The sequence below is a fragment of the Schistocerca nitens genome, chromosome 3, assembly GCF_023898315.1.
Source record: "Schistocerca nitens isolate TAMUIC-IGC-003100 chromosome 3, iqSchNite1.1, whole genome shotgun sequence".
NCBI lineage: Eukaryota > Metazoa > Arthropoda > Insecta > Orthoptera > Acrididae > Schistocerca > Schistocerca nitens.
The window spans coordinates 130562176-130589702 of NC_064616.1; the positions used below are offsets into that span (position 1 = coordinate 130562176).

The 27527-nt window shown below is 42.5% G+C and overlaps 1 protein-coding gene across 1 annotated transcript in view; it reads left to right on the forward strand.

Annotated features, from left to right (window-relative positions):
* Window positions 1-27527, forward strand: part of LOC126249102 (PH-interacting protein) — a 278680-nt gene that overhangs the window by 188478 nt on the left and 62675 nt on the right. The window contains exon 16 of the mRNA XM_049950753.1: window positions 15344-15494. Coding sequence (XP_049806710.1) covers window positions 15344-15494 — 151 coding nt within the window. The remainder of the gene's footprint in view (window positions 1-15343; window positions 15495-27527) is intronic.

Consider the following 27527-nt stretch of genomic DNA (forward strand, 5'->3'; position numbering starts at 1 on the left):
ACCGTAGCCCAGCTTCATGGAGACGGTTGCGAATGGTCCTCGCCGATACCCCAGGAGCAACAGTGTCCCTAATTTGCTGGGAAGTGGCGGTGCGGTCCCCTACGGCACTGCGTAGGATCCTACGGTCTTGGCGTGCATCCGTGCATCGCTGTGGTCCGGTCCCAGGTCGACGGGCACGTGCACCTTCCGCCGACCACTGGCGACAACATCGATGTACTGTGGAGACCTCACGCCCCACGTGTTGAGCAATTCAGCGGTACGTCCACCTGGCCTCCCGCATGCCCACTATACGCCCTCGCTCAAAGTCCGTCAACTGCACATACGGTTCACGTCCACGCTGTCGCGGCATGCTACCAGTGTTAAAGACTGCGATGGAGCTCCGTATGCCACGGCAAACTGGCTGACACTGACGGCGGCGGTGCACAAATGCTGCGCAGCTAGCGCCATTCGACGGCCAACACCGCGGTTCCTGGTGTGTCCGCTGTGCCGTGCGTGTGATCATTGCTTGTACAGCCCTCTCGCAGTGTCCAGAGCAAGTATGGTGGGTCTGACACACCGGTGTCAATGTGTTCTTTTTTCCATTTCCAGGAGTGTAGTTTTCTGATCATCTAATTTTTATTTGAGGAATAGTCAAAAACAGAAAAAGTGGCCCAGTGTGGTGCTTTCCCATAGTCGCAGGTACCAGGGTAGGCAACAGCTGCAGTGTGTGGCTTGAGACAAAGAGAGAGAGCACACTGGTGACACCTCAAAGTATTGTGTGTCTCTGTCTGTGCGCAATACATCGTGCACCCTTCTTCTTATTTGCACATCACTATTGTAGAGGCTTTGTGGGCACGTAGCCGGACATATTGGTTACCTGTATTTATAGTAATGTGTTAATGTCCAGAGACTTGACACTGAACTCAGATGTCTCCCAATCGTGGCAATAATTGTGGGATTCTAGCCAGCTTCTCCCTCTGTACTAACTGTACACAGGAGGAGCAGGCAGTTACATCTTGCTGTTCTTCTTCTCAGTGACTCTCAGGTGATCAGTCAGATGGAGCCCATTCTCCTTCACAAAACTCCCCACTTTTTCTTGCTTGTTTCAGTCATGTGAATAGTTGAATAGAACAGCCAGGAGTCCTCTCACTTTATTCAATATATTTCTCATCCACTGTGTGTGTTCTTGTTCATGTTGCATGTTAACAATGACAATGGTACGTCCACTGTTAGAACAGGAAACAAGATTATGTTGTTGAGGTGTACATCATACATCTATCCAACCTGCTCTCTGTATCAGAACCGTAATATAGTTATAACAATGCAACCATGTGAAGGAACTTGTAGTTAAGTGTACTGTGTGTAAGAGCTGAGATATGTGATAACGTATTGCTAAATGTGCAAAATCTCAAAAAGATTTGTCTGATGGGGCATATAAACCTAAAGTTGCCTTATAACATGTAACTAGTCCTGAGCAGTCAGTGACCTGTGTGTGTACAAGCGGATTAGGAAATATAGAATAGGAAGAATCAAATATGTTCTTTTACATGATATCTCTATATATTGTGGAGGTGATTCTGAAGCAGAGCTGACATAGTAAAATAAACTAGTTTGGAGAACAAAGTTCTACATATTGCTGTGGTGGTGGTGGTGGTGGTGGTGGTGGTGGTGGTGGTGGTGGAAAATGTTCTTAAAAGTTTCATGACACTTTGTAGCTAGTATGATAAATTTATTTTAATAAGGATACTCTTAATAAATTTAAGATTGGAGGATAAAAGTTGCGACCAGGTGCTTTCACATAAAGCAAATGTAATGATAAATCGGAGATTTCTAGGGAAGAGAAACATAATTGATGCTGTGGTGATTTAATAATTGTTAAGATTAAGAATCATAGCATTCCTCAATATTGGTAAATAAATATGTGTTATTGCTACTGATATGGTCAGGCTTGCAGTAAGAATTGTCAGGAAACAACTTTTGCGCATTAAAAAAGGCAGTGAAAAATGTTTTGGTTTTATAATAGCATAAATGCAAAAACAAATGGTACTGGAAGGGAAAAGGTTAGCAATTTCATAACTTTGTCATTGTCTCAGTATGTAGTGGCACTTTCTGTTGGTGTAGGAAAATATTGGTACTGGTCACTTGAGCCTAGTGATGCTACTCCACTGACTACTAAATAAATGAAGGCCCTGAGACAATTGATGTGAGATGCAGCATATTTAGTTTGGGTAATGAAGACTACTTGGTGGTGCCCAGATATGTTAGCTGGTGAAAACCACTAGATGATGATCTTGTGTGAAAATGGGCAATTGTGGAACCATATAGAGTTTCATTACATGCAGTAAGCTCACAGAACAAAATATTAGTCTTCTCCTTAAAAGAGCAGACTGGTTACTTTGGAACACAATAGATGATGTATAACTGATACCAGATAGTGATGTGACAGTCCACGACTTACGTAAGGTAGGTTCTCTGCTATCATGCTGAATGAACTTCGAGGGACCAGGAGTGGTATAACGATCGTATCACAGCCAATGACCCATCTCATATCCTTGGTGTCTCAGCGCCTTGTTACTATGCTTTGAGTGTCACTTGAAAAAAAAAAAAAAATAAATCCCAAACCATACGATACTGTTATGACACTGATCTATGTTTTACTTTGTCAGCACTGTACCAAGTTTACAACTACCTTGCTAGAGGAAAGAATAAACAGAAGCACTATGAGACAGAAATTAAAAGGAAGAGAAAAGCTCTGCACAATTTGGGTATTCTGTGGATGTCAGACCACATAGTGTAGATCCCTGGAGGACTCTTAAATGCATAATTCACTTATCAACACTATTTGCTACAAACTATGCCCTAAGTTGCCTACTATGTACATTCACCTAACTTTCCCTGATACTAATGGCTTTCCACATCTTAGCCAAGCGTTCTGGCTGCCGTATGCCATCTCTGCTGGCATACTCGACATAACACGTCATGTGATGTGGTGCATGGAGGAACATAACCTGGTAGGTTACACTGTGAATAAAAATCCGGTTTCATTGATCATTCCTTGAGCCATTCCAAGGTTCGACAACTGAGTCTGTACCTGACATAATCGGTAGGATAGTGGGAAGAGGGCAAACCCAGGAACAGATACAGGGTCCCCACAAGTAGTTATAGAATGCATGTGCTGCTACATACTGTGCTGCCGATGATTGTAGGGACTCTGCCAGTTGCACTTCTGACTCCACTTGTAGCACTTGTAGCTGTGCTCTATTGGAGGATGGTTGGTCAGGGTTAGTCAGAAGCCATTTGAAAACAGTACAATCCCCTTATTAATTGAGTCATTCACATTACAGTCTACATCTGGTAGTACTGGAAGGAGGGCCTTGACCCGAGGACCCAGTGGCATAGTGTAGCAGTAGGCTATCAACAGCTGCTGTGCTTAGTGCAGCTCAGGCGTGACATGACCTTCCATAGTTAACATGCCCAGCCGGTGGCGAAGCTACGTTAGGTTTAATGAAATGAAATGTCATGTGGCTAGAGCCTCCTGTCGGGTAGACCTGTTGCCTGGTGCAAGTCTTTTTAGTTGTCAATGGGGATGATATGATGATGAAGACAACACAACACCCAGTCCCTGAGCAGAGAGAATCTCCAACCCAACTGGGAATCAAACGTGGGCCCCTTTGCTTGGCATTCTGCAGTGCTGACCACTCAGCTATAGAGACGGATGTTAGGTCTAATGTGGCAGGCTGACGTGGCCCATCGAGCACGCTGCGGCTGTGTGGCAGCAATTAGCACTGGCAGGCATCGCATTGGTTTGGTGGATATGGCCTCAGTTCAACCCTCACCCCATCAGTCGGCAGCTGGACCCACTGGCATGTGGTCCTGTTAAGACAACAGTAGATTTCTGGCATTCCCCAAGGTAGCATTATAGGCCCTCTGCTGTTCCTTATATGTACAGGGTGAGTTACTTAACATTACCACTGGAAACTCCTCCCAAACCACAAAAAAACACTGAATAACCAATTCCGCAGACCGAAAGTGAGGAGAGGGGCTGGTGTAATTGGTTAATAAAAACCATTGAGGAATGTACGGAAGTATGATTTTAAACACATACTTTTTTATTTTATTTTTTTTTTTAATGGAAACCTGTTGGGCAACGGCCTTGCCGCAGTGGCTACACCGGTTCCCGTGAGATCACCGAAGTTAAGCGCTGTCGGGCGTGGCCGGCGCTTGGATGGGTCACCATCCTGCCGCCATGTGCTGTTGCCATTTTTCGGGGTGCACTCAGCCTCGTGATGCCAATTGAGGAGCTACTCGACCGATTAGTAGCGGCTTCGGTCAAAGAATACCGTCCTAACGGTCGGGAGTGCGGTGTGCTGACCACACGCCCCTCCTTATCCGCATCCTCCTCGGAAGATGACACGGCGGCCGGACGGTCCCGGAAGGGCCGCTTGTGGCCTAAAGACGGAGCTAGAAAAAAATGGAAACCTGTTGTTATTTTTAGCACAACTGAAAATAGAAACAAATACTTAATCAATGCCGTTTCTTACATTGTAAAATTTTAATTACATCCAGAGTAATTTGTAACGTAAAGTTCCCACTTGAGTAACTTCTCAGATTTCAGTCGTGTGTATCTGAGAGAACCGAATTACTTAGGGATACAAAAGAACAGTGATGTAACATAGTTACAGAAGAGACATGAACAGTACATTACGTCCACATGCTAACATTTTTATTAGTCTTTTTATCTGAAGAATACTGTATGGCACTGATTTGTTAGAAGAAAATGTACATTAACATGAGAATGTAGTTAAACTTACAAATTTGTTTTTTGTTTTCAATTACAGAATGTAAAAGAGTGTGCACTGACATTTCAGGCCAATAAATGGTCAAAGTGGTGCCCATCCTTTGCTGTACACATTTTCAATCCACCACATAATGAATGTCTTGCACAACGCAGTATATCTGGTGTAATGTTGCCACAGGCTGCCTCAATATGATGTTTCATATCCTCTGGGGTTGTAGGCATATCATGGTACATGTTCTCCTTTAATGTACCCCACAGAAAGAAGTCTAAAGCTGTAAGATCAGGAGAATGACTGACCAATTTATGCATACGCCACATCCTATGAAACGCCCATCGAACATTCTGTCAAGGTTCAGCCTAGTGTTCAATGCCGAATGTGCAGGAGCACCATTATGTTGATACCACATACGTCTGCGCATTTCCAGCGGGACATTTTCTAGCAGTGTTGGCAGATCATTTTGTAGAAACTTGACGTATTTGGCAGCTGTTTGGGTGAAATGAGGACCAATGGGATAGTCGCCAATTACTCCGCACCATACATTTACATTCCACAGTCGCTGTCGCTCTACCTGTGGAAGCCAGTGAGGATTGTCGACGGACCAGTAATGCATGGTTTGTGAAACATGCTTCATTGGTAAACAGGCAGAACTGCTGTGTATCTTCTGTTAATGCCCACTGACAGAAATTCACTTGATTATTAAAGCCATCTCTATGTAATTGCTGATGCAGGTACACATGATACAGGTGAAATTTATTACAATGAAATATGTGCCTTACACTACTTCGACTCATTGCACTGTCTCTACTGATGTCACATGAACTCGTGTGGGTTCACATCAACAGCAGCTAACAAAGCAACTGCATCTGCTTCTCCTGTGATGGGTTTGTTACGGACCCGTTTTGCGTGTTACAATCATGCCTGTTGCATACAATTGTTTGTAGATGTTTTCAAATGTGCGGTGTGTTGGATGATATCTGATCTACAGTAGTCCATTACAAACAGTATTGTAAGGTGCTTAAAAACATTATTAGGAAGGCAAAGAGTATGTGGTATGCAAATAGAATAGCTAATTCACAGGATAAAATTAAAACCATATGGTCAGTTGTGAACAAAGTGTCTGGTCAGCAGCACAAGGTCGACTATATAAATTCAGTTCCCAGCAAAAATATTTCTGTTACTGATAAATGAGATATATGTACAGTATTTAACAATCATTTTCTGAGCATTGCTGGTGAATTAAATAAAAATTTCTACAGGAAATCATGTAACTTTCTTGGCAAATGCCTTTCCAAGATTGATGTCTGAAATAGTCCTCTGTGATACAGACAAGAGGGACATTGACTCAATAATTAAATCACTGAAGACTGAGGAGTCTCAGGGTTATGATGGAGTGTCTAGCAGAATATCAAAGTACTCTGCTGCACATGTTAGCCCTGCATTTGTCCATATTTGTAATTTTTCCTTTAGAAATGGTCAGTTTCTTGAGCGATTAAAGTACTCAGTAGTAAAGCTGTTTTATAAAAAGGGAGAAAGGGATAATGTAGATAATTTTAGACCTACTTCTATGCTATCGGTGTTTGCAAAAGCTATTGAAAAGGCTGTGTATGTAAGGATAATTGATCATTTTATATCACACGTTTTGCTATCAAATGTACAGTTCGACTTTAGAAGTCCTTCAACAACTGAAAATGCTATCGTCTCTTTTCTCTGTGAGGTACTGGATGGGCTAAACAAAAGGTTTCTAATGCTAGGCATATTTTTTTATTTAACTGTGGCATTTCATTGTGTTGATCACAAAATTTGCTCCAGAAGTTGGACCATTGCAGAATACGGGGAGTAGCTCACAGTTGGTTCACCTCTTACTTTAGCAACAGGCAGCAAAAGATCATTATTCACAATGTTGATAACGGCTGTGATGTGGGGTCTGAGTGGGGTACTGTCAAGTGGTGGGTGCCCCAGGGATCAGTGTTGGGGCCACTCCTGTTCCTTATTTATATAAATGATATGCCCTCTAGTATTATTGATAACTCTTAAAATATTTCTGTTTGCTGATGACACTAGCTTGGTAGTCAAGGATGTTGTGTGCGACATTGGCTCGGTTTCAAGTAGTGCAGTACATGACCTAAGTTCATGATCTGTAGAAAATAAACAGGATCTTGTTCTAAGACTTAATACTGCCATTTTTACTATTTGTACGGTATCAGAAGTGAGAGATTGTTCGACACGAATATTAGTCTACGTTGCTTATTTTCATTCACTTATGTCGTATGGTATTATATTTTGGGGTAACTCTTCCCATTCTAAAAGGATATTTTTGGCTCAGAAACGGACGGTTCGGGCAATAAGTGGTGTGCAAGTTCACGAACCTCTTATTGACCTCTGAGTATTTTGACATTGGCCTCTCAATATGTATATTCCTTATTGTCGTTTCTTGTTACCAATATTAGCTTATTCCCAAGAATAAGCAGCTTTCACTTGGTTAATACGCAGCAGAAATCAAACCTACATTTGGATCGGACTTTCTTAACTCTTGTGCAAAAAGGTGTGCAGTATACTGCTGCATCCATTTTCAATAAGCTGCCACTCGAATTCAAAAATCTTAGCAGTAATCCACGTGCTTTCAAATTGAAACTGCAGTGTTTCCTCAAGAGTCACTCCTTCTATTCTGTTGAGGAGTTCCTTGAAAAATTAAGCTGATTATTATTGTATTGCTGATAGCGTTTCCTTAAACTTATGGACTGATATTTTTCAGGTTCATGAACATTTATTTTTATCTGTTATTACTTTTATGTTGTAATTTCATGTACTGACACGTTCCATGACCTTGGAGATTTGCTCCTCAATTTGGTCCTACAGAACTGGATGTGTAAATAAAAAAAATAAAAAGGACTAATTCAGCAAGCGCTACATGCAGACACTGAGAGAGCCAAACTCATAAACATCGTAGTCTTCGTAAACATACCCCTGTAGATCTTGTTTGTTACAACATGTGACTGAGTGTCTGAGGTTTCAAGCATCAGCTTTATGTTACAAATTAGTCCGGATATACCTAACATTTTGCAATGTAACAAACAGCATTGATTAAGAATTCATTTCTATTTTCAGTTGTGCGAAAATTAATAACAGCTTTACATAAAAAAACCACATAAGTATGTGTTGAAAATCATACGTCCATGCATTTCTCAATGGTTTTTATTAACCAATTACGCCAGCTCCTCACTTTTGGTCTGTGTAATTGGTTATTCAGTGTTTGTTGTGGTTTGGGAGGTGTTTCCAGTGGTAATGTTAAGTGACTCACCCTGTATAAATGATTTAGAAGACAATCTGAGTAGCCATCTTAGGCTGTTCGCAGATGATGCTGTCGTTTATTGTCCAGTAAAGTCTTCAAAAGATAAAAACAAATTGCTAAATGATTTAGAAAGTATATCTGCATGGTGCAAAAATTGGCATTTGATCCAAAATAATGAAAAGTGTGAGGTCACCCACATGAGTGGTAAAAGGAATCTATTAAATTTCGGTTATACAGTAAATCAGTTGAATCTAAAAGCCATAAATTTAACTAAATACCTAGGAATTAAATTACAAAAAACTTAAATTGGAAAGTACACACAGAAAATGCTATGGGAAAGGCGAAGCAAAGACTGCAATTTACTATTGGTACACTTAGAAGATGAAAGAGATCTACTAAAGAGACTGCCTACACCATGCTTGTCCATTCTCTTTTGAAGTACTGCTGCATAGTGTGGGATCTTTACTGTATAGGATTGAAAGAGTACACTGAGAAAGTTCAGAGAAGAGCAGCATGTTTTGTATTATCGAGAAATAGGGGAGTGTGTGTCACGGACATGATACAGGGTTTGGGATGGACATCATTAAAACAAAGGTGTTTCTCATTGCAGTGGGATCTTCTCATGAAATTTCAATCAACAGCTTTCTCCTCCGTGTGGTGTCACAGCCAGACACCACACGTGCTAGGTGGTAGCTTAAATCGGCCGTGGTCCTGTAGTACATGTCGGACCCGCGTGTCGCCACTGTGTGATCGCAAACCTAGCGCCACCACAAGGCAGGTCTCGAGAGACTGACTCGAACTCAGCCCAGTTGTACGGACGACAGAGCTAGCGACTAGACGTACGAAGCCTTTCTCTCTCATTAGCCGAGAGACAGAATAGCCTTCAGCTAAGTTAATGGCTACGAACTAGCAAGGCACCATTAGCCTTACAGTGATTGTAATTAGAGTCTCACTTGTGTTCACCATAGAGATGTACAAGAAGAAATTAAAGATAAGTATATGAGAAACTCCGTTCTTTTCTTCATAGCATTAATTACGTATCCTGTTCCAGTACTTCACGCCCGTCTGCGTTAGTCTAGCGTGCATTAAGCCACCTCTATCTACAAGGTGTTGGCCCAGCTGCCGACACATCACTCCGAATGTGCAAATATTTTTTTGGCACAGACTTGCATGAGGAGACATTATTATCATAATAAGATGAGGGAAATCAGAGCTTGTATAGAAAGATATAGGTGTTCATTTTTTCCGCTCACTTTTTGAGGGTGGAATAATAGAGAAGTATTGTAAAGGTGATTCAATGAACCCTCTGGCAGGCATTTGAGTGTGATATAGATGATGTTGATGTAGAGTGTAGCACAATCATGGCAGAAGCCAACACTGGGATACATGCCAACTTGATTCAATCAATAACCACTCTGGCTGGACAGCTAGTATTTAGAGGTGTCAAAGTGTGTTTATTGTGGTGTTGCTGCTACAAATGTCATACACGCCATGTACCAAAGTGTCCCTGATGTCAGTAACTCGGTGAGCACCGACTGGGAGGTGGACGGTGGCGTTCAATAAGTTCTGTGGAGGAATGGTATATTTATTGCTGCCAGTGGTGCTCTTTATGGTGTTTAGCCCTTTTGTCTAGGCCTGTGCTGATACACTTAATTCTTCATGGAAAATATGCCATATTCTTTCTTTTGATATTTCTGTGACACTGTCCCATAATTGTATTTTCTCATTGTTACATCTGCAGTTACAGATTTAGAACTTTCTTCAAGTGTACCATCTTCAAGAGAAGTGTGCACACATCTGAATCCAGTGGCACATTACTTAAATGTTTGATTATGATGGTGATAAATTTAGCTTGATTGTGAAAGGCTTGTCAATATGCTTAGTTAAGTGAACAATTTCATAGGAAGGAAAAAAAACGTGTGACTGTCTTAGTTGTAAAACAGAATGCAAGATTAAGATCAAAAATAGAGGAGCGTAGGTATAAGACAGAACAATAGGCCAGGCTAAAAGACAAATAATGGTAGGCCTAAGTGAGTTATGACAGATTTTACAGTTTGGAAAGAAGCAAGGTATTTTAAGATAAGAAGAAAATTTTCTGCAACATAATGCCATAAAACATGGTAGAGAAAGAATAATATCTTTTCAGTATTCAGGCCACATAATTTTGAATGAAATTCTCAAGCTTTCAACAGCAATGTTCGAAAATGGTATACGAGGGACTTGAATGATTTTATTATATATTACACTTAATATAGTATCAGCACTTTTGGAACTTTGTTCATAGTATTTTCCAAAAAACTTTATGCTGTCCACTTCAGCTTGAAATACATTATTTGCCTGAGATTACAACCGTCTCACTATTCTTCAGACCTGGTAACTTTCAATCCACATACTAACATTCTGATTTAGGTTTCCTAAAAAAACTAGATGAATGTTAAGATGATTCCTTCGAAGAAAATAGTTGCAGCTGTTTTCTTGTTACATGCTTGTCCAATGTGAGCTTCTGCACTATCTAATGATCTTTTTGTCAGTGGGACATTAATTCCTTATCCTTTGTTTCCTGTTTCCTGGCCTGCATTATGAACCAATGTGTCTTTCATTTCCTCATGGCCCCCACAACCTTTCACTCAAGATACATGCTCATGTCATTTCTGTTTAACCCTTTGACTGCTGGAGGCACGCCATTGGCTCACTGCGCTGCAACGCCGAGGCCTGCGGTGTAATCCGGCTACCTGCGCTGCGAGCCTGTTCCTCAGTGCCACTGCTGGGACCGGATCAGCCCGCGCTGCGCAACCCGCCCAGTGTTGAATACTTCTCTGCTGATTACAACTTCTGCAGAGTCAGAGTGAATTTTTGGTGACTCTGAGCTGTAATATCTCGGGCAATAGTTTTTGTAAAGAAATAAAATTTGGCCATCTTGTAGAACTTTATACGTTCTCTTAAGAATAATAATGAAATGAATTTTATGAGCCACATTGAGCCAGAAAATTGTAGGTTACTCGGCCAAAAAAATAGGCGTCCCAAAGAACTTCGAAGTTTGGCTTCTTGCATCTCCTGAACTAATGCTGTGATGAACGTGAAACTTGGCATGAAGTTTCATTTCCATAGCACTTTTCAGTACTGAATGAATTAAGCACAAAATTTAAGATTTTGTAAAAACGTCAAAATGCGGTATTTTCGTTTTGATTTTGCTAAAAAACTATGCTCTGTAAAACATACCAAGCTGTACAACTGGAATGAAAGTTGGGCATTCGCATATCTAGTAGGGTGAACGCATGATGAAAATGAAATTTAGAGTGCAGTAGATTGACAGTACAATGACAAGGAAAATAAAAATTTTTATTCCCCTACTATTTTCCAATAATCTGCAAATTAGTCAAAAAGATGTTGATTTTTATGAAAAGATGAAAGCAGGGTATATTCGATACTTCTTTTACTAATACCATTTTCTATTAATGCTTCAAAGCCAGTCTCATTCAAACAACAAATTTTAAGCCCCGAACTCTCCCCAGAACAATGAGTTTAATTTCCAATATTGGCTAACAACAGAGTCAAAGTAGCAAGAAAAATCGCACTGAGAACAGAGTTTTAACTTCGGCATGTTGTTTCATGTTGATTAAAGGTGTTTAAATCAGTTATGGAAAACATGTTTTGTACATGTAGACTGAATGTGATCTATATTCGTACTACTAAAGTTAAAAGAATATAACTGCCCATGTTATGCATTAATAATTTAAATGTATTGTATGCATATTAATATATGGGTTTTGTTATACTGGCGCAATGTACTCGTCGTAATTATGTTGCCACAGCATGGATGTTGTTGTTGTTGTTGTTGTTGTTGTTGTCTTCAGTCCTGAGACTGGTTTGATGCAGCTCTCCATGCTACTCTATCCTGTGCAAGCATCTTCATCTCCCAGTACTTACTGCAACCTACATCCTTCTGAATCTGCTTAGTGTATTCATCTCTTGGTCTCCCTCTACGATTTTTACCCTCCACGCTGCCCTCCAATGCTAAATTTGTGACCCCTTGATGCCTCAAAACATGTCCTACCAACCGGTCCCTTCTTCGTGTCAAGTTGTGCCACAAACTCCTCTTCTCCCCAATTCTAGTCAATACCTCCTCACTAGCTATGTGATCTACCCATCTAATCTTCAGCATTCTTCTGTAGCACCACATTTCGAAAGCTTCTATTCTCTTCTTGTCCAAACTGTTTATCGTCCATGTTTCACTGCTATACATGGCTACACTCCATACAAATACTTTCATAAACGGCTTCCTGACACTTAAATCTATACTTGATGTTAACAAATTTCTCTTCTTCACAAACGCTTTCCTTGTGCATGGATATTGCACCATTTCAATCACCAAGTCCGTTCATTTGCCAGTAAACTGCTTTATATGATGAATAATTTTACACCTTTTGCATCTATTTCCCATCCTTTTCGATCCAGGCCTTGGACCGGCACTGGTGAAGTTAAAAATGGATTTATATGTTTTTTTACATTTTTTGCCTTTTTTTTAGTAGTTCATTCAGAAGTGTCAATAAATTTTCTCAGATTTAGTTCCCAATGATTAATAATGCTTCTTTGTATGATAAGTCTCAAAGCAGGGTACAACACATAATGGAACGCTGCAAGTTTTGCATTGGTATCTAGTTTCCTAGCGCACTTTCGGTTTCGTACAAACCATGAATCTGTGCATGAGCATACTTTTCTGCAAATGTCTGATCTCACTGAGCTCAGTAACATGTCACAATGCTCAACTGCACCCATAACAGCCGGAAAATGTCTCCCTGTGAATCGCAGAGGATTCTCGTCATCATAGCACCTTCCCCTATCAGCTTTTTTTCCATTCTGTAGCATATTTTTCTACAATCTCCCTTACAAGAGAAAGGTGAAACTCTGTGAGTGCCATTTTTTGCCCCTTTTACTTACTGGTGGATAGCATGAGCATTTAGAGGGCACAAATCCAAAATGTGAAAAAAATATTTCTTGAACCATTTCACAGTCTTATGCACTGATCCCACTGAGCTCAGTAACATGTCACAACGGTCAACTGCACCCATACTCAAATTTTAATCGACAATACATTGTGGTTTCTTCATTTTTTAGCCAGTATTTCTGTCAGTCTTTTCTGTTTCAACCATTTGTGTTGTGTGACTTGTGGTCAAAATGCACACCTCTCTCTTATCTCACCACTTGATGGCAAGGACCTTGTCAGTGGACTTAAACTCAGTTTGTCCTCGTTTTAATTTCTTCTGCAGTTTTGGCATGTTGCGCCTATTCTTATGAACAGTGCCACATGCGGCTGTTCCATGGTTGTGAAGCCAGAGGAACAGGTCTGGGCTGGGGTACCAATTATCGACATAAAGAATATGACCCTGTTCGAGATACGGTCCTATAAGAGTTGTCACTACGTCGCCACTTTTTCTGAAATCGTTGAACCCAATTTCTGTTGTTACACCTCTATATACAATAAAATCTAAAATATACCCACTCTGACAGTCACCCAGTACAAATGTCTTTATTCCAAATCTACTTCGCTTGGTTGGAATAAACTGCTTAAAAGATAATTGTCCTTTGAAGAGCAAGACTTTCATCTATACAAAGTTTGTGATGTGGGCGAAATAAATTACGAAACGTCTTACGAACTTTGTCAACAATCGTCCTAAAATAGACTGTCGCCTCCAGTACTCGCAGAGTTATCACTGAAGTGTAACGTTCTCAGAAGTAGCAAAAATGGCCTCGGGACATAATTTTGCTGGAAATTGGCGTGTTCAAAAGTGTGTCTCTGGATCAATAATCACTTAATTTTAACTTTTTAACTTGTACCATTAGAAGGCAAACAGCAACAAAACAAAACATTTCCTCAAATCCAGTGTCTTTCCACTTTGACAGTTGAGAATTCACAGATTCTGTAGTATTTCCTCTGGTGTAAATGTAAAAAGATTTGTTTTGTCTGCAATAAATTGCAACAGTTCTTGAGACAGAAATATCACAAGAAATGAAAGAATGCTTGGGTCAGTATCCAATTGACATTTGTGTCCTGAACTCGAGTCATTGAAGTAATGGTTTAACAGCTGGAAATTGGTTTCTTTCCAGTAAAATGTGTCACTCAAGTGCTTTCTTTTCTGAACTATTTCACTGTCACTTTCTGATTCCTCGGATTCAGAGGAACTGCTGACTATAATTCTTGCTCTCCCCACTGATGTAAAGGGCTGAGGATTCTGTTGAAGACTTATCACTGCTATCAATGTCAGATAATTCACACTCACTGTTGCTCCTGGTGAGCATGTCCAGGATCTCTTTATCTGTGAAACCACAGTGACGTGACGTTTCTCACATAGAAAACAAGAAAACTGACAAAAACACAGGAATTGAAACCAAATTCTGCAAAGAGGGAACACAGCAACAAACGTATATGCACTGTCAAACTATATAGTCAGACCACTGAACAGCTACTGGAAGAGCAGGGCCGAAAGACAGCTCTGCGTGTTTACATGTCTTTAGTGCTCAGGTAGCTGTGACTCAGCACGCCTAAACTCGTCCCTAGCAGTGGAAAGGCCGGTGGTGCGGTACGCGTCAACACGTCCTTAGCGCTGTGGGGAAGACCGAAGGGCCATGCTTATACACGTCAGGAGCGCTAGGGGAATGGCAAGGCATGACGAGTTAACACGACCCCAGCAGTCAAAGGGTGAAGTCTAGATTTATTTCCTTCCTCTCCTCTTATGCATCAGGTTTATCATTTTTATTCAAATTGCTGTAATTACAGTTACTGTCAGTGTGAATAAGTAGTAAATGCAGTAAATCAGTGCTGTACAAGGATTTCAGATTTTTTTTTCCCTTGTGTGATTAATAGGAAATGTAATTCCAAGCCAGAGGTTCAGTGACTCATTTTTCTACACGACATTTGGTGCTTGATTAGTCATCATCATTAGCTTCTTTGAGTATGGGTCTTAGATGTGTGTGTGTCTGTCCCTTTGATGTAAGTTTACTAGTGTGTCTACCATTTCCACTTCACATTGTCATATTTGACCCCCACCCATGTTTCTTGTCATCTCCAGATAAAGAACTTTTGATACTGACTATTGAAGATGTTAGATTTGGCAAGCTTTTATTGGTCATTTATGCTTTTGTTTCTAGTGCACTGTAGTTACAGGGGTTACATTTCGCTTATGTTGAAATGCTTTGTGTTTAACTTTTGTATTCGTGTTTTACGAAATACTGAAAATCTTAGAGATACAAATAATCTTTTTTTCTTTGTCTGCTTTAGGACCAAGATTTGGATTTCGTCGGAATGGAGATGTGGAAGGCGTTAGACAGTCTAGTGGTAACTGGCAGCGAGACACAGATTTTTGTTGGAACCGAGGCACTCTTATTAAGCCTTTTGATTCCGATGTGCTGCAGGATTTGTGGCATAAACAGTGAGGTTTTCTCCTTAATTTTTTGTCCACAAATTTATGAATTTTACTTAAGAAAAACGTTATTCCGTAGGATTAAACATAATTTAGCTGTGCAATATTTTTCCATTTGTTAGTTTAAACAATTTGTAAACATGACAACTCTTCTCCCATAATGTACAGTAATATGCCTAACTCTGTTCCTGAGCACATGAAAATTTGAAGACATCTAGTGTTTGCAACCATTTTGTGTATTGTCAAGTGGAGTGAAATGACAATTAGAAATGCTGCCATGTGTAAGAATGACAGCAGATGAAATGAAGAGAGGTATCTACACTTCTACTCATTTAGTTGTAATCGAATATCAGTAAAGAGTATAGCTTTTATAAAAACAGAATAGTAATGAAAATGCAAAGGAGACTTTGTCAAGAAAGAGAATCAAAAATAACAACTCAAGCAGAAGAATGTAAAGGAATGGAAGAAAGGAAAGAGATGTCCTTATTCACAGCAAAGAAAGATGTGTTAGTAACAAAGAATAGATGTGTTGAAAGTTAGTTTTATCAGTTCTTGCAACAGTGAATGTGAAATAAGTATTAATGCTCGAACAGTTCCTTATATTTTAATATGTCAGTTTCATACAAATGAATTATTACATATTGAAGACAGTCACAATGATTGTGCCATGATCTTATCATCCTATACAAACTCAAATGGAAATAAGTAAATGAAAAATTGAGAAATCACAGAACAGGGAAGTTTTAGCCAATATTTAATTTTATCATACTAAAATTGCTATTCTAGACAGATTGTGTTTTGTGACATTTAAGGATACTACACTGCTATATATCTGAATCAGACTAACAAAGTGACTGACAGTGAAGCACAGTTGAGCAGGAAGGGAGAGGTGACGTTGGTTTGCCATTATATGCACACGGGGATGGGTGTGGCAGCAGTAACTATGCAGTTCCATACTGACTGCCTTCACATACTCCCTATTAATGTGCAGTAGTGAGTTCGCTTTATGGAATTGTAATAACCTTGTCACTTAAGGTCGTGTGTGTGTGTGTGTGTGTGTGTGTGTGTGTGTGTGTGTGTGTGTGTTGGAGGGGGGGCAGAGGAGGGGGGGGTGCGTAAGTGCACATGTGTGGGTGGGCATGCATGCGTGGGTGGGTGGGTAGGTAAGTGGGTGAGTATGTGTGCGTGCACTCTACCTTAACAAAGGATTTATTGTTTATTCTCTCTCTCTCTCTCTCTCTCTTTTTTTTTTAGTTTCTGCTGATGACCCAATCGTCCTAATATTTGGTCATAGCTTTCCTACATATCTTACCGGTCATTGTAGTGTACATGTAGTATGTCGTACATCTTCAGGGGGAGGGTATTCCTTAACAGTGAAATGAGAATTCTTATGGAACTCCAGGTGGAGGTACTCAAAGTATGTCTGAACTGAGTGATGTTTACCCCTGTGCCACAATCTGCATTTCTCCATTGTTTGCAGAGTCATTTCCTTTCTCAACACTGTTGTTACCTGTACTGTGTTCTGTGGATGTTTGTGTCTGTGGATAAAACTATATCTTCTTATTGTTTACTATCCTCACTTCATGTTTTCAGGATTCTTTAACAAATTTTTCAGTGTGTTGTACTTCTCAAGTGTCATTTGTGCCACAGCTCTCTCTAGCAGTATCTGGAGTTATGCCTCATGTTAGCTTTCATTATTTGTTGTCATGTAAGACTTGATATGTACCCAAATCATTTCAATAGCATTACAGTGGAAGCAGTATGGTGAACACACAACAGCCCTGTGGTCATGTTCTTTTGCCAACTCAAGAACAATATACTGTTGAAGATGTGGCATATTTTGTTTCTTAAGTTCTATGAACTCCACCTTTTGCAAATTGTCCTGAATTTGCACATTGTGAGGTTTTAATTATTCCATAGTGTCAACTATTTTTGTTACCATCACTGAAGCTTTATCTCTGATAACTGAAGGGCATGGGGCATTATCCATAACAAAGACAAACAGCTGATTTAAGTCATCCGATAGTTGCTGTACCACTCAAGAAATGTCTTGTGATTCATCTCTTCATGGTGTTCGCTTGTTTTCCTTAATTTGTAAACCAGGACACAGTTTGGTACAAACCCAAAGGAAGTGTCAATGAGTAAGACAATAATTCTTGCATCCTTTCCATTGGGAACAGCAGTACATACATTTGTACTATCATCTTTTCAGCCTTTTCTGATAGAATGACTGGTATTTAGCCAAGTTTCATATGGCCACAAAAGGTCTTCATACCATACTTTAATAATGTCTCATGAAAATCAACACCACAATGCATTTATGTCAATTTGTTTAGTTTTAATTTTGTATTCATTAATTTTTATATACCTGAAAGCAAGAATTCTGTTCCCCAAGGGGGCTCACCACACTCTGGTGAGTTTGTGCTTGGCCACCAAAGGGCCCCCACCTCTGCAGCATCTTTTCCCTTCCGTGTTGCATGTCTATCCTCTTGCTATATTTTTCCCCCTGCCTTGGGGAACATGGCTGTGATATTTTTGGGAATGTGTTTCTCATTTTCAGTAGCCTCATATCAGACCAATCCCTCTACTGTTTATTTACACTCCTGGAAATTGAAATAAGAACACCGTGAATTCATTGTCCCAGGAAGGGGAAACTTTATTGACACATTCCTGGGGTCAGATACATCACATGATCACACTGACAGAACCACAGGCACATAGACACAGGCAACAGAGCATGCACAATGTCGGCACTAGTACAGTGTATATCCACCTTTCGCAGCAATGCAGGCTGCTATTCTCCCATGGAGACGATCGTAGAGATGCTGGATGTAGTCCTGTGGAACGGCTTGCCATGCCATTTCCACCTGGCGCCTCAGTTGGACCAGCGTTCGTGCCGGACGTGCAGACCGCGTGAGACGACGCTTCATCCAGTCCCAAACATGCTCAATGGGGGACAGATCCGGAGATCTTGCTGGCCAGGGTAGTTGACTTACACTTTCTAGAGCACGTTGGGTGGCACAGGATACATGCGGACGTGCATTGTCCTGTTGGAACAGCAAGTTCCCTTGCCGGTCTAGGAATGGTAGAACGATGGGTTCGATGATGGTTTGGATGTACCGTGCACTATTCAGTGTCCCCTCAACGATCACCAGTGGTGTACGGCCAGTGTAGGAGATCGCTCCCCACACCACGATGCCGGGTGTTGGCCCTGTGTGCCTCGGTCGTATGCAGTCCTGATTGTGGCGCTCACCTGCACGGCGCCAAACACGCATACGACCATCATTGGCACCAAGGCAGAAGCGACTCTCATCGCTGAAGACGACACGTCTCCATTCGTCCCTCCATTCACGCCTGTCGCGACACCACTGGAGGGGGGCTGCATGATGTTGGGGCGTGAGCGGAAGACGGCCTAACGGTGTGCGGGACCGTAGCCCAGCTTCATGGAGACGGTTGCGAATGGTCCTCGCCGATACCCCAGGAGCAACAGTGTCCCTAATTTGCTGGGAAGTGGCGGTGCGGTCCCCTACGGCACTGCGTAGGATCCTACGGTCTTGGCGTGCATCCGTGCGTCGCTGCGGTCCGGTCCCAGGTCGACGGGCACGTGCACCTTCCGCTGACCACTGGCGACAACATCGATGTACTGTGGAGACCTCACGCCCCACGTGTTGAGCAATTCGGCGGTACATCCACCCGGCCTCCCGCATGCCCACTATACGCCCTCGCTCAAAGTCCGTCAACTGCACATACGGTTCACGTCCGCGCTGTCGCGGCATGCTACCAGTGTTAAAGACTGCGATGGAGCTCCGTATGCCACGGCAAACTGGCTGACACTGACGGCGGCGGTGCACAAATGCTGCGCAGCTAGCGCCATTCGACGGCCAACACCGCGGTTCCTGGTGTGTCCGCTGTGCCGTGCGTGTGATCATTGCTTGTACAGCCCTCTCGCAGTGTCCGGAGCAAGTATGGTGGGTCTGACACACCGGTGTCAATGTGTTCTTTTTTCCATTTCCAGGAGTGTATTTATTTTCTTTCTTCATTTGCCATCTTCTGTCCTTTCTCTGCTTCAGTGTCTGAGGTTCCTCTTTTTCTTCCTCCTCCTCCTCCTCCTCCTCCTCCTCCTCCCTGTGCATTACTGAAGGCTGGCCCACATGTCTGACACATAACTGGTGACTGGGTAACGCATAATGCCCAGCCCTGGGTTGACAGGTAGGGTTCACATGTACACCCCCAGTACAGGCCAGGCCCAGGGAGTGGTGACTGCCTGACCTGTTACCTTCTCAGTTTGCCAATTGATCCCTCTGTTGGGTGTTCGGTAGGTGTGACCTGTGATGTGATCAATCACCTAAGTTGGCTGAGCCCACCCTCTAAGGTGCCCCCCAGTTGGAAGGAGAGCGCTTTTGGAGATGCTGGAAATCGTGGGGATTTCCTCGCAATGAGCCAAACATCATCTTCTCAGTCTACGTCTACTAAATGTAAACAGAATGAGGCTAATGTTTAAAAGACCCTCCCAGCCTCACCTCATTTCCTCATGATTTCATGTACTGAAGACTGTCAGTCCGTTGCTGTTGTTAATATGTTTTTTTTAAACAGAAAGGTGTTGATACAGCTACCGGCCCTGTGAAATTCTGCTCTTGTTTATGCAATGGCACTTTGCTCTTGAAGACTACTTGTTATTCTCTGGCACAACAACTGCTTGCAGCTTCGCTTCTCTACGGCTATCTTGTTCATGTTGAGGCCCATCAAACGCTGAATTTTTTACGTGGTGTTGTTTAGACAAGGCTACTCGATGGTCAGATTGAGGCAGAAATTGAAATTTACCTCTCTGATCAGCGCGTCATTGCAGTCCATCGGGTGATGAAAAAGATAGATGAATCCTTAGTGCCCACATGCTCTCTTTTTATCACATTTGATAGGCTATGAAGTTATCACGGCCCGAGCATACATTCCCAACCCGATGCGCTCCTATCCGTATGATTGTTACAACCACACTTGACTGTCCTGTCGACACCTGGCCAAATGTGTAACCTGTAGTAGGGATGCTCATGAGGGCGATTGTCTGCCCCCTTCTGCCCACTGTATGAATTGCAGTGGTGACCCTGCAGCCTCCTCCCAAGATTGTCCCATTATCTCGATGACCGAGGCATCCAGGAGATCTGGGTGAAGGAAAAAGTGCCTTACCCTGTCACTCGCAAGGTGTTGGCTAGTCAGAAACACTGTGTATCACCATCCAGCACTTACAGTACCGTGCTTGCTACATCTCATTCCATGCAGGACATGGCCACACTGACATGAGACCTCAAATTCAGCACCGTGGTTGTAAAATCACCCAGTGTCACAGTAGCATCCCCATCTCCTCCTCCTCCAGCTGTGCAACAAACCACCAAATTTTTGCCTCATGTGGCAAAAACACCTTCTACACAACCAGCAGGCCAGAAAGGACAGAAGGCACACTCTCACAAAGACTTTTTACGTCCCTCCAGCCAGCAGACATCTGATTGATCATCTGCTAACTGCAAAGGCTCCAAGAAGTCAAACAGAAGCAAATGGTCATCTCCTTAACTGACTTGGAGATCCACTTCAACAGTGTTGTCACATGATACCCTCACCCAGCCGACCTTCATGTCACCTAAGTGCACCGCCAATCGTTTTTCTGCCCTGTACTCCGCACACTGGCTGAGAGAGAATGCTGGCACCTCTGTAGATGTTGTGGAGCACGAGCCTCCAGCCCCTGTGCCCTGTAGCAGTGTCTTCAAAGGCTGGCACTCAGCAGCTGCTGAGGTGACACCCCTTCGTTTTTTCCCTCCTCCTCTTTCTCCATCGTGACTCTCCTCCATTGGAATGTTCACGGCCTGATATCCAACCAGGAGGAATTACACCTGCTCTTGGAGTCACAATCTCCATTTGTTCTCTGCCTCCAGGAAACAAAATTGCATCCTCATTACTGCTTTGACCTCTTGCATTTCTTTCTGGTCTGCTTTGACCTTCCCCCCAAGGATAGCATTCCATCTCATGGGGGAGTCATGTTGCTCATCCGAGATGATGATCATAATCAAACCATCTCCCTCAACACCCAGCTGCAAGCTGTTGCAGTCCACATTTTCCTTCCTCACTTCACCTTTTCCGTTTGTACTGTTTACATCCCTCCATCATTCGGTGTCACCAGGGCAGGCATCCTCCAACTTGACATCTTGGGTTGTCGGGTGTTCTGCCGGATATCAGCGTCTTACTTGCACGATATTTCGGTCACGTAGCTCGTAACCTTCATCAGGTGCGACCTGAGACTGCTCCTCGAGTGGACCTGGTCCAGTATTTATGCCTATGGCCTTCCCCCTCCACCAACGGCTGCAGGCGCTTCCTCTGTGGTCCGCGCCCATTCCCTGCGACCTGCTGGAGCGTTGCTGCTCCATTTTCCGTCCGCTGCGGTTCTAGGTGTTCCCTCTGCGGTCCGCGCCCACCAACCCCGCTCCTGGGGGTTTCATCTACGGTCTGGGGTACGAATCTGAGTGGCATACAGTTTGATGATACAACCTTAAAGGTACTCAGCAAGGGTCTCAACTTTGCTACGACCCCTAGAAATGTACCCATTTCAGGTTTCGTCAGTGCAGTAGAGCAAGTTGCAGCCCCACTTCCACCTAATGTGGCAGAGGAAGTCCGCCGAGAGACCTGCAGGGCCCTCACCAAGGCCAGGCCGCCGAAATCGAACATCACAACCGAGGAGAGGCTTGCACACAAGAAACTCCGGGAAGACAACAGCATTGTGGTACTGCCAGCAGACAAAGGGAACTCCACTGTCATCTTGCAGCAGGTGGATTATGATGAGAAAGTACGCCAACTTCTGGAGGACCCTGCATACAGAATTCTGGAGTGTGACCCCACGGACAAGGTGGCCAAGAAGACTAGTGCTCTCTTGAAGGAAACAGGGATGCCTGATAAGATCATCAGACAACTACGGGAGAAAGCGCCAGTGCCACCTAGACTGTATGGTCTGCCTAAAATACACAAGGAGGGCGTGCCCCTACGTCCAATTGTCAGTAATATTGGGGCACCTACGTACACAACAGCCAAGTACTTGAAAGGTCTCCTGTCTCCGTATGTGGGCAAATGTATTCACCACATCCGCAACTCAGAAGATTTCCTGCAACGCCTCAAGCAACTGCACATCACAGATTCGGACATCATGGTCAGTTTTGATGTGGTATCGCTGTTCACCAGGGTCCCACTGAAGGACTCACTAGAACTGATTGCAGAGAAATTTGACGGTGCTCTGTTGGACCTGTTCAGTCATACACTGACATCCACGTATTTCCTGTACAGAAACCAATATTACGAGCAAACTGAAGGTGTAGCTATGAGCAGCCCACTGTCCCCTGTGGTTGCCAACATGTTTATGGAGAGTTTTGAGGAGAGGGCATTGGAGACAGCCACATTTAAACCCACATGCTTCTTTAGGTATGTGGATGACACCTTCGTGATCTGGCCACATGGGATGGACATGCTCAATGAGTTTCTTGAACATCTTAACTCATGCCACCCTAATATCAAGTTCACCATGGAACTGGAGAAGAATGGCCAGCTGCCATTTCTGGATGTACTAGTCCAGAGGAAAGCAGATGGATCAATTGGCCACAGTGTGTACCGAAAACCAACACACACTGATTTATATCTGCAGGCCAGCAGCTGTCACCACCCTGCACAGAAGAATGGGGTTCTGAAGACTTTGGTCCACAGAGCACATGCCCTGTCAGACCAAGAGAATCTACCTATAGAGATAGAACGTCTCAAAACAGTTTTCTCCAAGAATGGATACACGGACAGACAAATTGAGAGGGCACTCCAACCAGCCACCATACCACAGGTTCCTGAAGAAGACCAAGATGAAACAAAGAAGGTGGCATATCTGCCCTATGCTGGCTCTATTTCTGCCAGAATCAGTAGGATCCTCCGTAAACACAATATCAAGTGTGTTTTCTGTCCATCCAACAAGATTGGGGGACTGCTGGGGAGTGTCAAAGACGACCTGGGGTTACGAAAACCAGGGATTTACAATATACCTTGTCAATGTGGCAGCTCCTATATTGGCCAGACGACAAGAACTGTGGAGATCAGGTGCAAAGAACATCAGAGGCACACTAGATTAAGACAGGCGACTAAGTCAGCCATTGCTGAACACTGTCTAGAACTAGATCATGCCATGAAGTATGAGGATACCAGGATTCTAGCACAAACACCCAGAGTTTGGGACAGTGTTATAAGAGAATCGATAGAAATTAAAATGGCTGACGATCTTATGAACCGTGACACAGGGTACCAGCTAAGCAGAGCCTGGGATCAGGCGAGAATTGTTAAAGGAGCAACGGGGCCAGTTGCAACACTGCACAAACAGAAGAACCAGAGACATGGAGATGGAAAACGAGCCCCTGACGGACTGCCAGGAGCACCAGACCGAAGATGGAACACACAGAAGTGGGACTGGTGGGCGCGGACCGCAGAGGGAACATCCAGAGCCGCAGTGGACGAAAAACGGAGCGGCAACGCTCCAACAGGTCGTGGTGAGCGGGTGCGGACCGCAGGGGGAACGCTTCGTACCCCAGACCGTAGATGAAACCCCCAAGAGCGGGGTTGGTGGGCGCGGACCACAGAGGGAACACCTAGAACCACAGCGGACGGAAAACGGAGCAGCAACGCTCCAGCAGGTCGCAGGGAATGGGCGCGGACCACAGAGGAAGCGCCTGCAGCCGTTGGTGGAGGGGGAAGGCCATAGGCATAAATACTGGACCAGGTCCACTCGAGGAGCAGTCTCAGGTCGCACCTGATGAAGGTTACGAGCTACGTGACCGAAATATCGTGCAAGTACGACGCTGATATCCGGCAGAACACCCGACAACCCAAGATGTCATTAGATCGCCGGGAAAGCCTGAAGAGTTACATCCTCCAACTTATTGGACAACTCCCTCGCCCCTTTTTACTGCTCAATGACTTTAATATGCACCATCCCTTTTGGGCTCTTGCTGAACCTGTCAGAGAGGTGCCCTCTTGGCTGACCTTCTCAGTCAACTCAACCTCATCTGTGTTAAGGGAGGATGTAATGGAAAATGTAAACATTTATTTTAAAAATTGTTACAACTATATTTATTAATTTACAAATCTAAAATTTTGCATGAGTAAAGCATAAGAGCTGTGTTTTAACATATGCCTCGTTGTGTTTTAACATATGCAAGATTAATATTTTGCCAGAAATTTGAATTTTTAATTTTTTTATTGTTTTCCTTATAAAAAGCCATAACTCAGATTCTAATCATGCAATTAATCTGAAAATTTTATTGTAGTGTCCTGAGAAGGTTATAAGACCACTGAACAACAGTTATTAATTTATGGTACAATTTGTATCATTAACTGAGTTTTTAATTTTGCACCTCCAAAATTAACTTTTTTTTTCTACATACAATCATCTAAAAATCAGAATGTAATTGCAGGATCTCGTTTTTTTTTAGTTCCAGGGAGACAGCAACATGTTGTGAACAGTTCCTGAAAATTTCATAGCATTAGCGCGTATACTTTTTGAGAAAAGGCTTCCAATATCGTAAAAAATGTAAAACAGAGAAAATTAGGTTCAAAGATTTTCTTTTCATACTTCGACGTGTAATAAGCTTATCTCAGTTTTAAAATCCTCCATACTGATACTCCTCATCCTCCAGGTTTCTCTTCTCTCCTCTTCGAATCTGCCTGGCCTGTATTTGCAGGTAAGAAACTGATCTGTTAGCTTTCTTGACCCTGCTCTCGTCAATGGTGTAAAATGCCTCTGTTGTAAGCACACCAGGATCTATACCAACTCTCTTCAGCACTTCAATTCTGCCATTATTTCCATTATTGTAACATAAAACTACATCATAGACGCCTATTTTGAGTACTTCAAGTCTACAGAATGTCCTTTTTGAGCAACTAATCCAAATTTAATTATTGAGGCTTTGATTTGCATTTTGTGTCTTTCCGTGAAGACACTTCCTCAGTAAATCAGGGTTTGCAAGAAACCTGAATGTGGGCATAATTGCATTTGTAACAGGTTCTGGTTATGAGTGTTTATGTGAATAGGTGTCATTTCTGTTGTTGAACTTATACCAATCATCGTTCAGACATAGATTGGTCAGTGGATAGTTTGTGGAAAAAAATTTCACACACAGCACACCTCATTGCCTCTAAAATGTGTGTGCTTTTCCTGATAGCTGTCCTATAAATCCGCTTCTTTCAGAGTAAGCTTCCTTTTCCTCCTAGTGGTTTTCCATCCTCAAGTACTTCACCTTTCTTCTCTTTCAGCAAGCGATGAAGCCTAACACCAAGCCTCCTTTGGATGTGTCCATCACATTCCAACTTTTCTATTGTTGTATTGTACAGATTTTTATCTGCTACAGTTTTGAATGAGGAGGAGTTCCGATCACCAAGGTATTTAGTATATCTAACACCATACTGGTCCTCAGATCTGGAGAACATCCTCACAACTGCAGCAGCCTCCATGCCCCAACTTGAGCCACTATAATTCATAGAGCATACTATTGCATGCTTTTATTGCCACAGTTTATCACTGTCTCCATTGTTGGACATTTTCCTTGTTGTACACTGGTGGCAGTATTTAGATATAATTTTTACATCAAAAACTTGACCTGAGTCAATACCAATAACAGATGCAACTCCATACAGAGACGTGTGATCCCTCTTCATCCACGTCCCATCTACAGACACACACAGATCAGTAACATCTGTAAGAGATATGCTGTCATGAATATCTACCCCAGGATCTATTTCTTTTTGGTTTATTTCCACCAGTTCCTCCACTGCTTTCTTCATAGAAACTTTGGCAGTATCACATACAGCATCAGACATTTCTTCAAACCTTGCACAAGGTGGAGACATGTTCAGAAAACCATTACCTCCTTTCTTACCCTGTCCAAGGCATCTCAGCACATATGCTAACCTAAAATTGCTTTCATAGGTACCAGTGGCATTTTTTTTTTAATTTTTTTAAAATTTTTTTTAAAGGAAGAAAATAAAAATTCATAGCCACATGAATTACAAATTAATTTAAAATCATAAGCTATTCCCACTCTTCTTTCTTCAACAACAATCGTGCATTCCATATTTTTACAAATAACACATGAACATGAAAACTTTATAGCCTGGCAGAGACACTCTAAATCAATAAGTCTGAATCCAGTGGAATCCATATCATCGTCATTCACGCACCTGTACAATTCTTCTGTCCCAAGTTTTGATACTGAAGCTAAGAGCTTTGTTCTTCATTTCAAGCTGCTTCCTCTTTTTTGTTGGTAAACAGATTTCCTTACAACCTCCATTTCCTAAACACAGTTTTTCCACCACCCATTATGCATAAATCTTGACTTCCACATAAAGGTTTCGCAAACCAGTGCAGAGTTAATCAGTTTAACAATTTAAAGGCATTTCTAAAGCTGCTTTCATGATAAAATTCGCACACAACATAGATTAAACTGTGTAGATCAAGAAAATATTTTTTTAAAATTGATTTTTTGGAAGAAAATCCATTACATCCCTCCTTAACACTGGAGCACCCATGTTCCTTTCAGACTCCATGCACTATTTAGACCTCTCATTCTGCACTGCTCATTTTGCCTATCATCTCGAGTGGTCCATTCTCTCTGACAAATACTAGAGCGACCATTTCACATATGCTGTCCATTTGCTGACACCTACTCCACCTACGTGCAAACCCAAATGACAGTTTTCTAAGGCTGACTGGAGGCTTTACTTCTCCTTGGCAACTTTCGATGACCAACTTCTCTCCAGTTGTGATGACCAGGTAGAATAACTTACAAAAGTTGTCCTTACTTCAACAGAACATTCCATTCCCCACACTTCATCTTTCCTGTGCCATGTCTTGGTCCCTTGGTGGACTGAGGCATGCCATGATGCAATTTGCAAGTGAAGAGGTGCTCTCCGCATTTTTAACCATCATCCTATAATGCAAACTGTACGCATTATAAACAGTTGCGTGAATAGCGTTGTCACGTT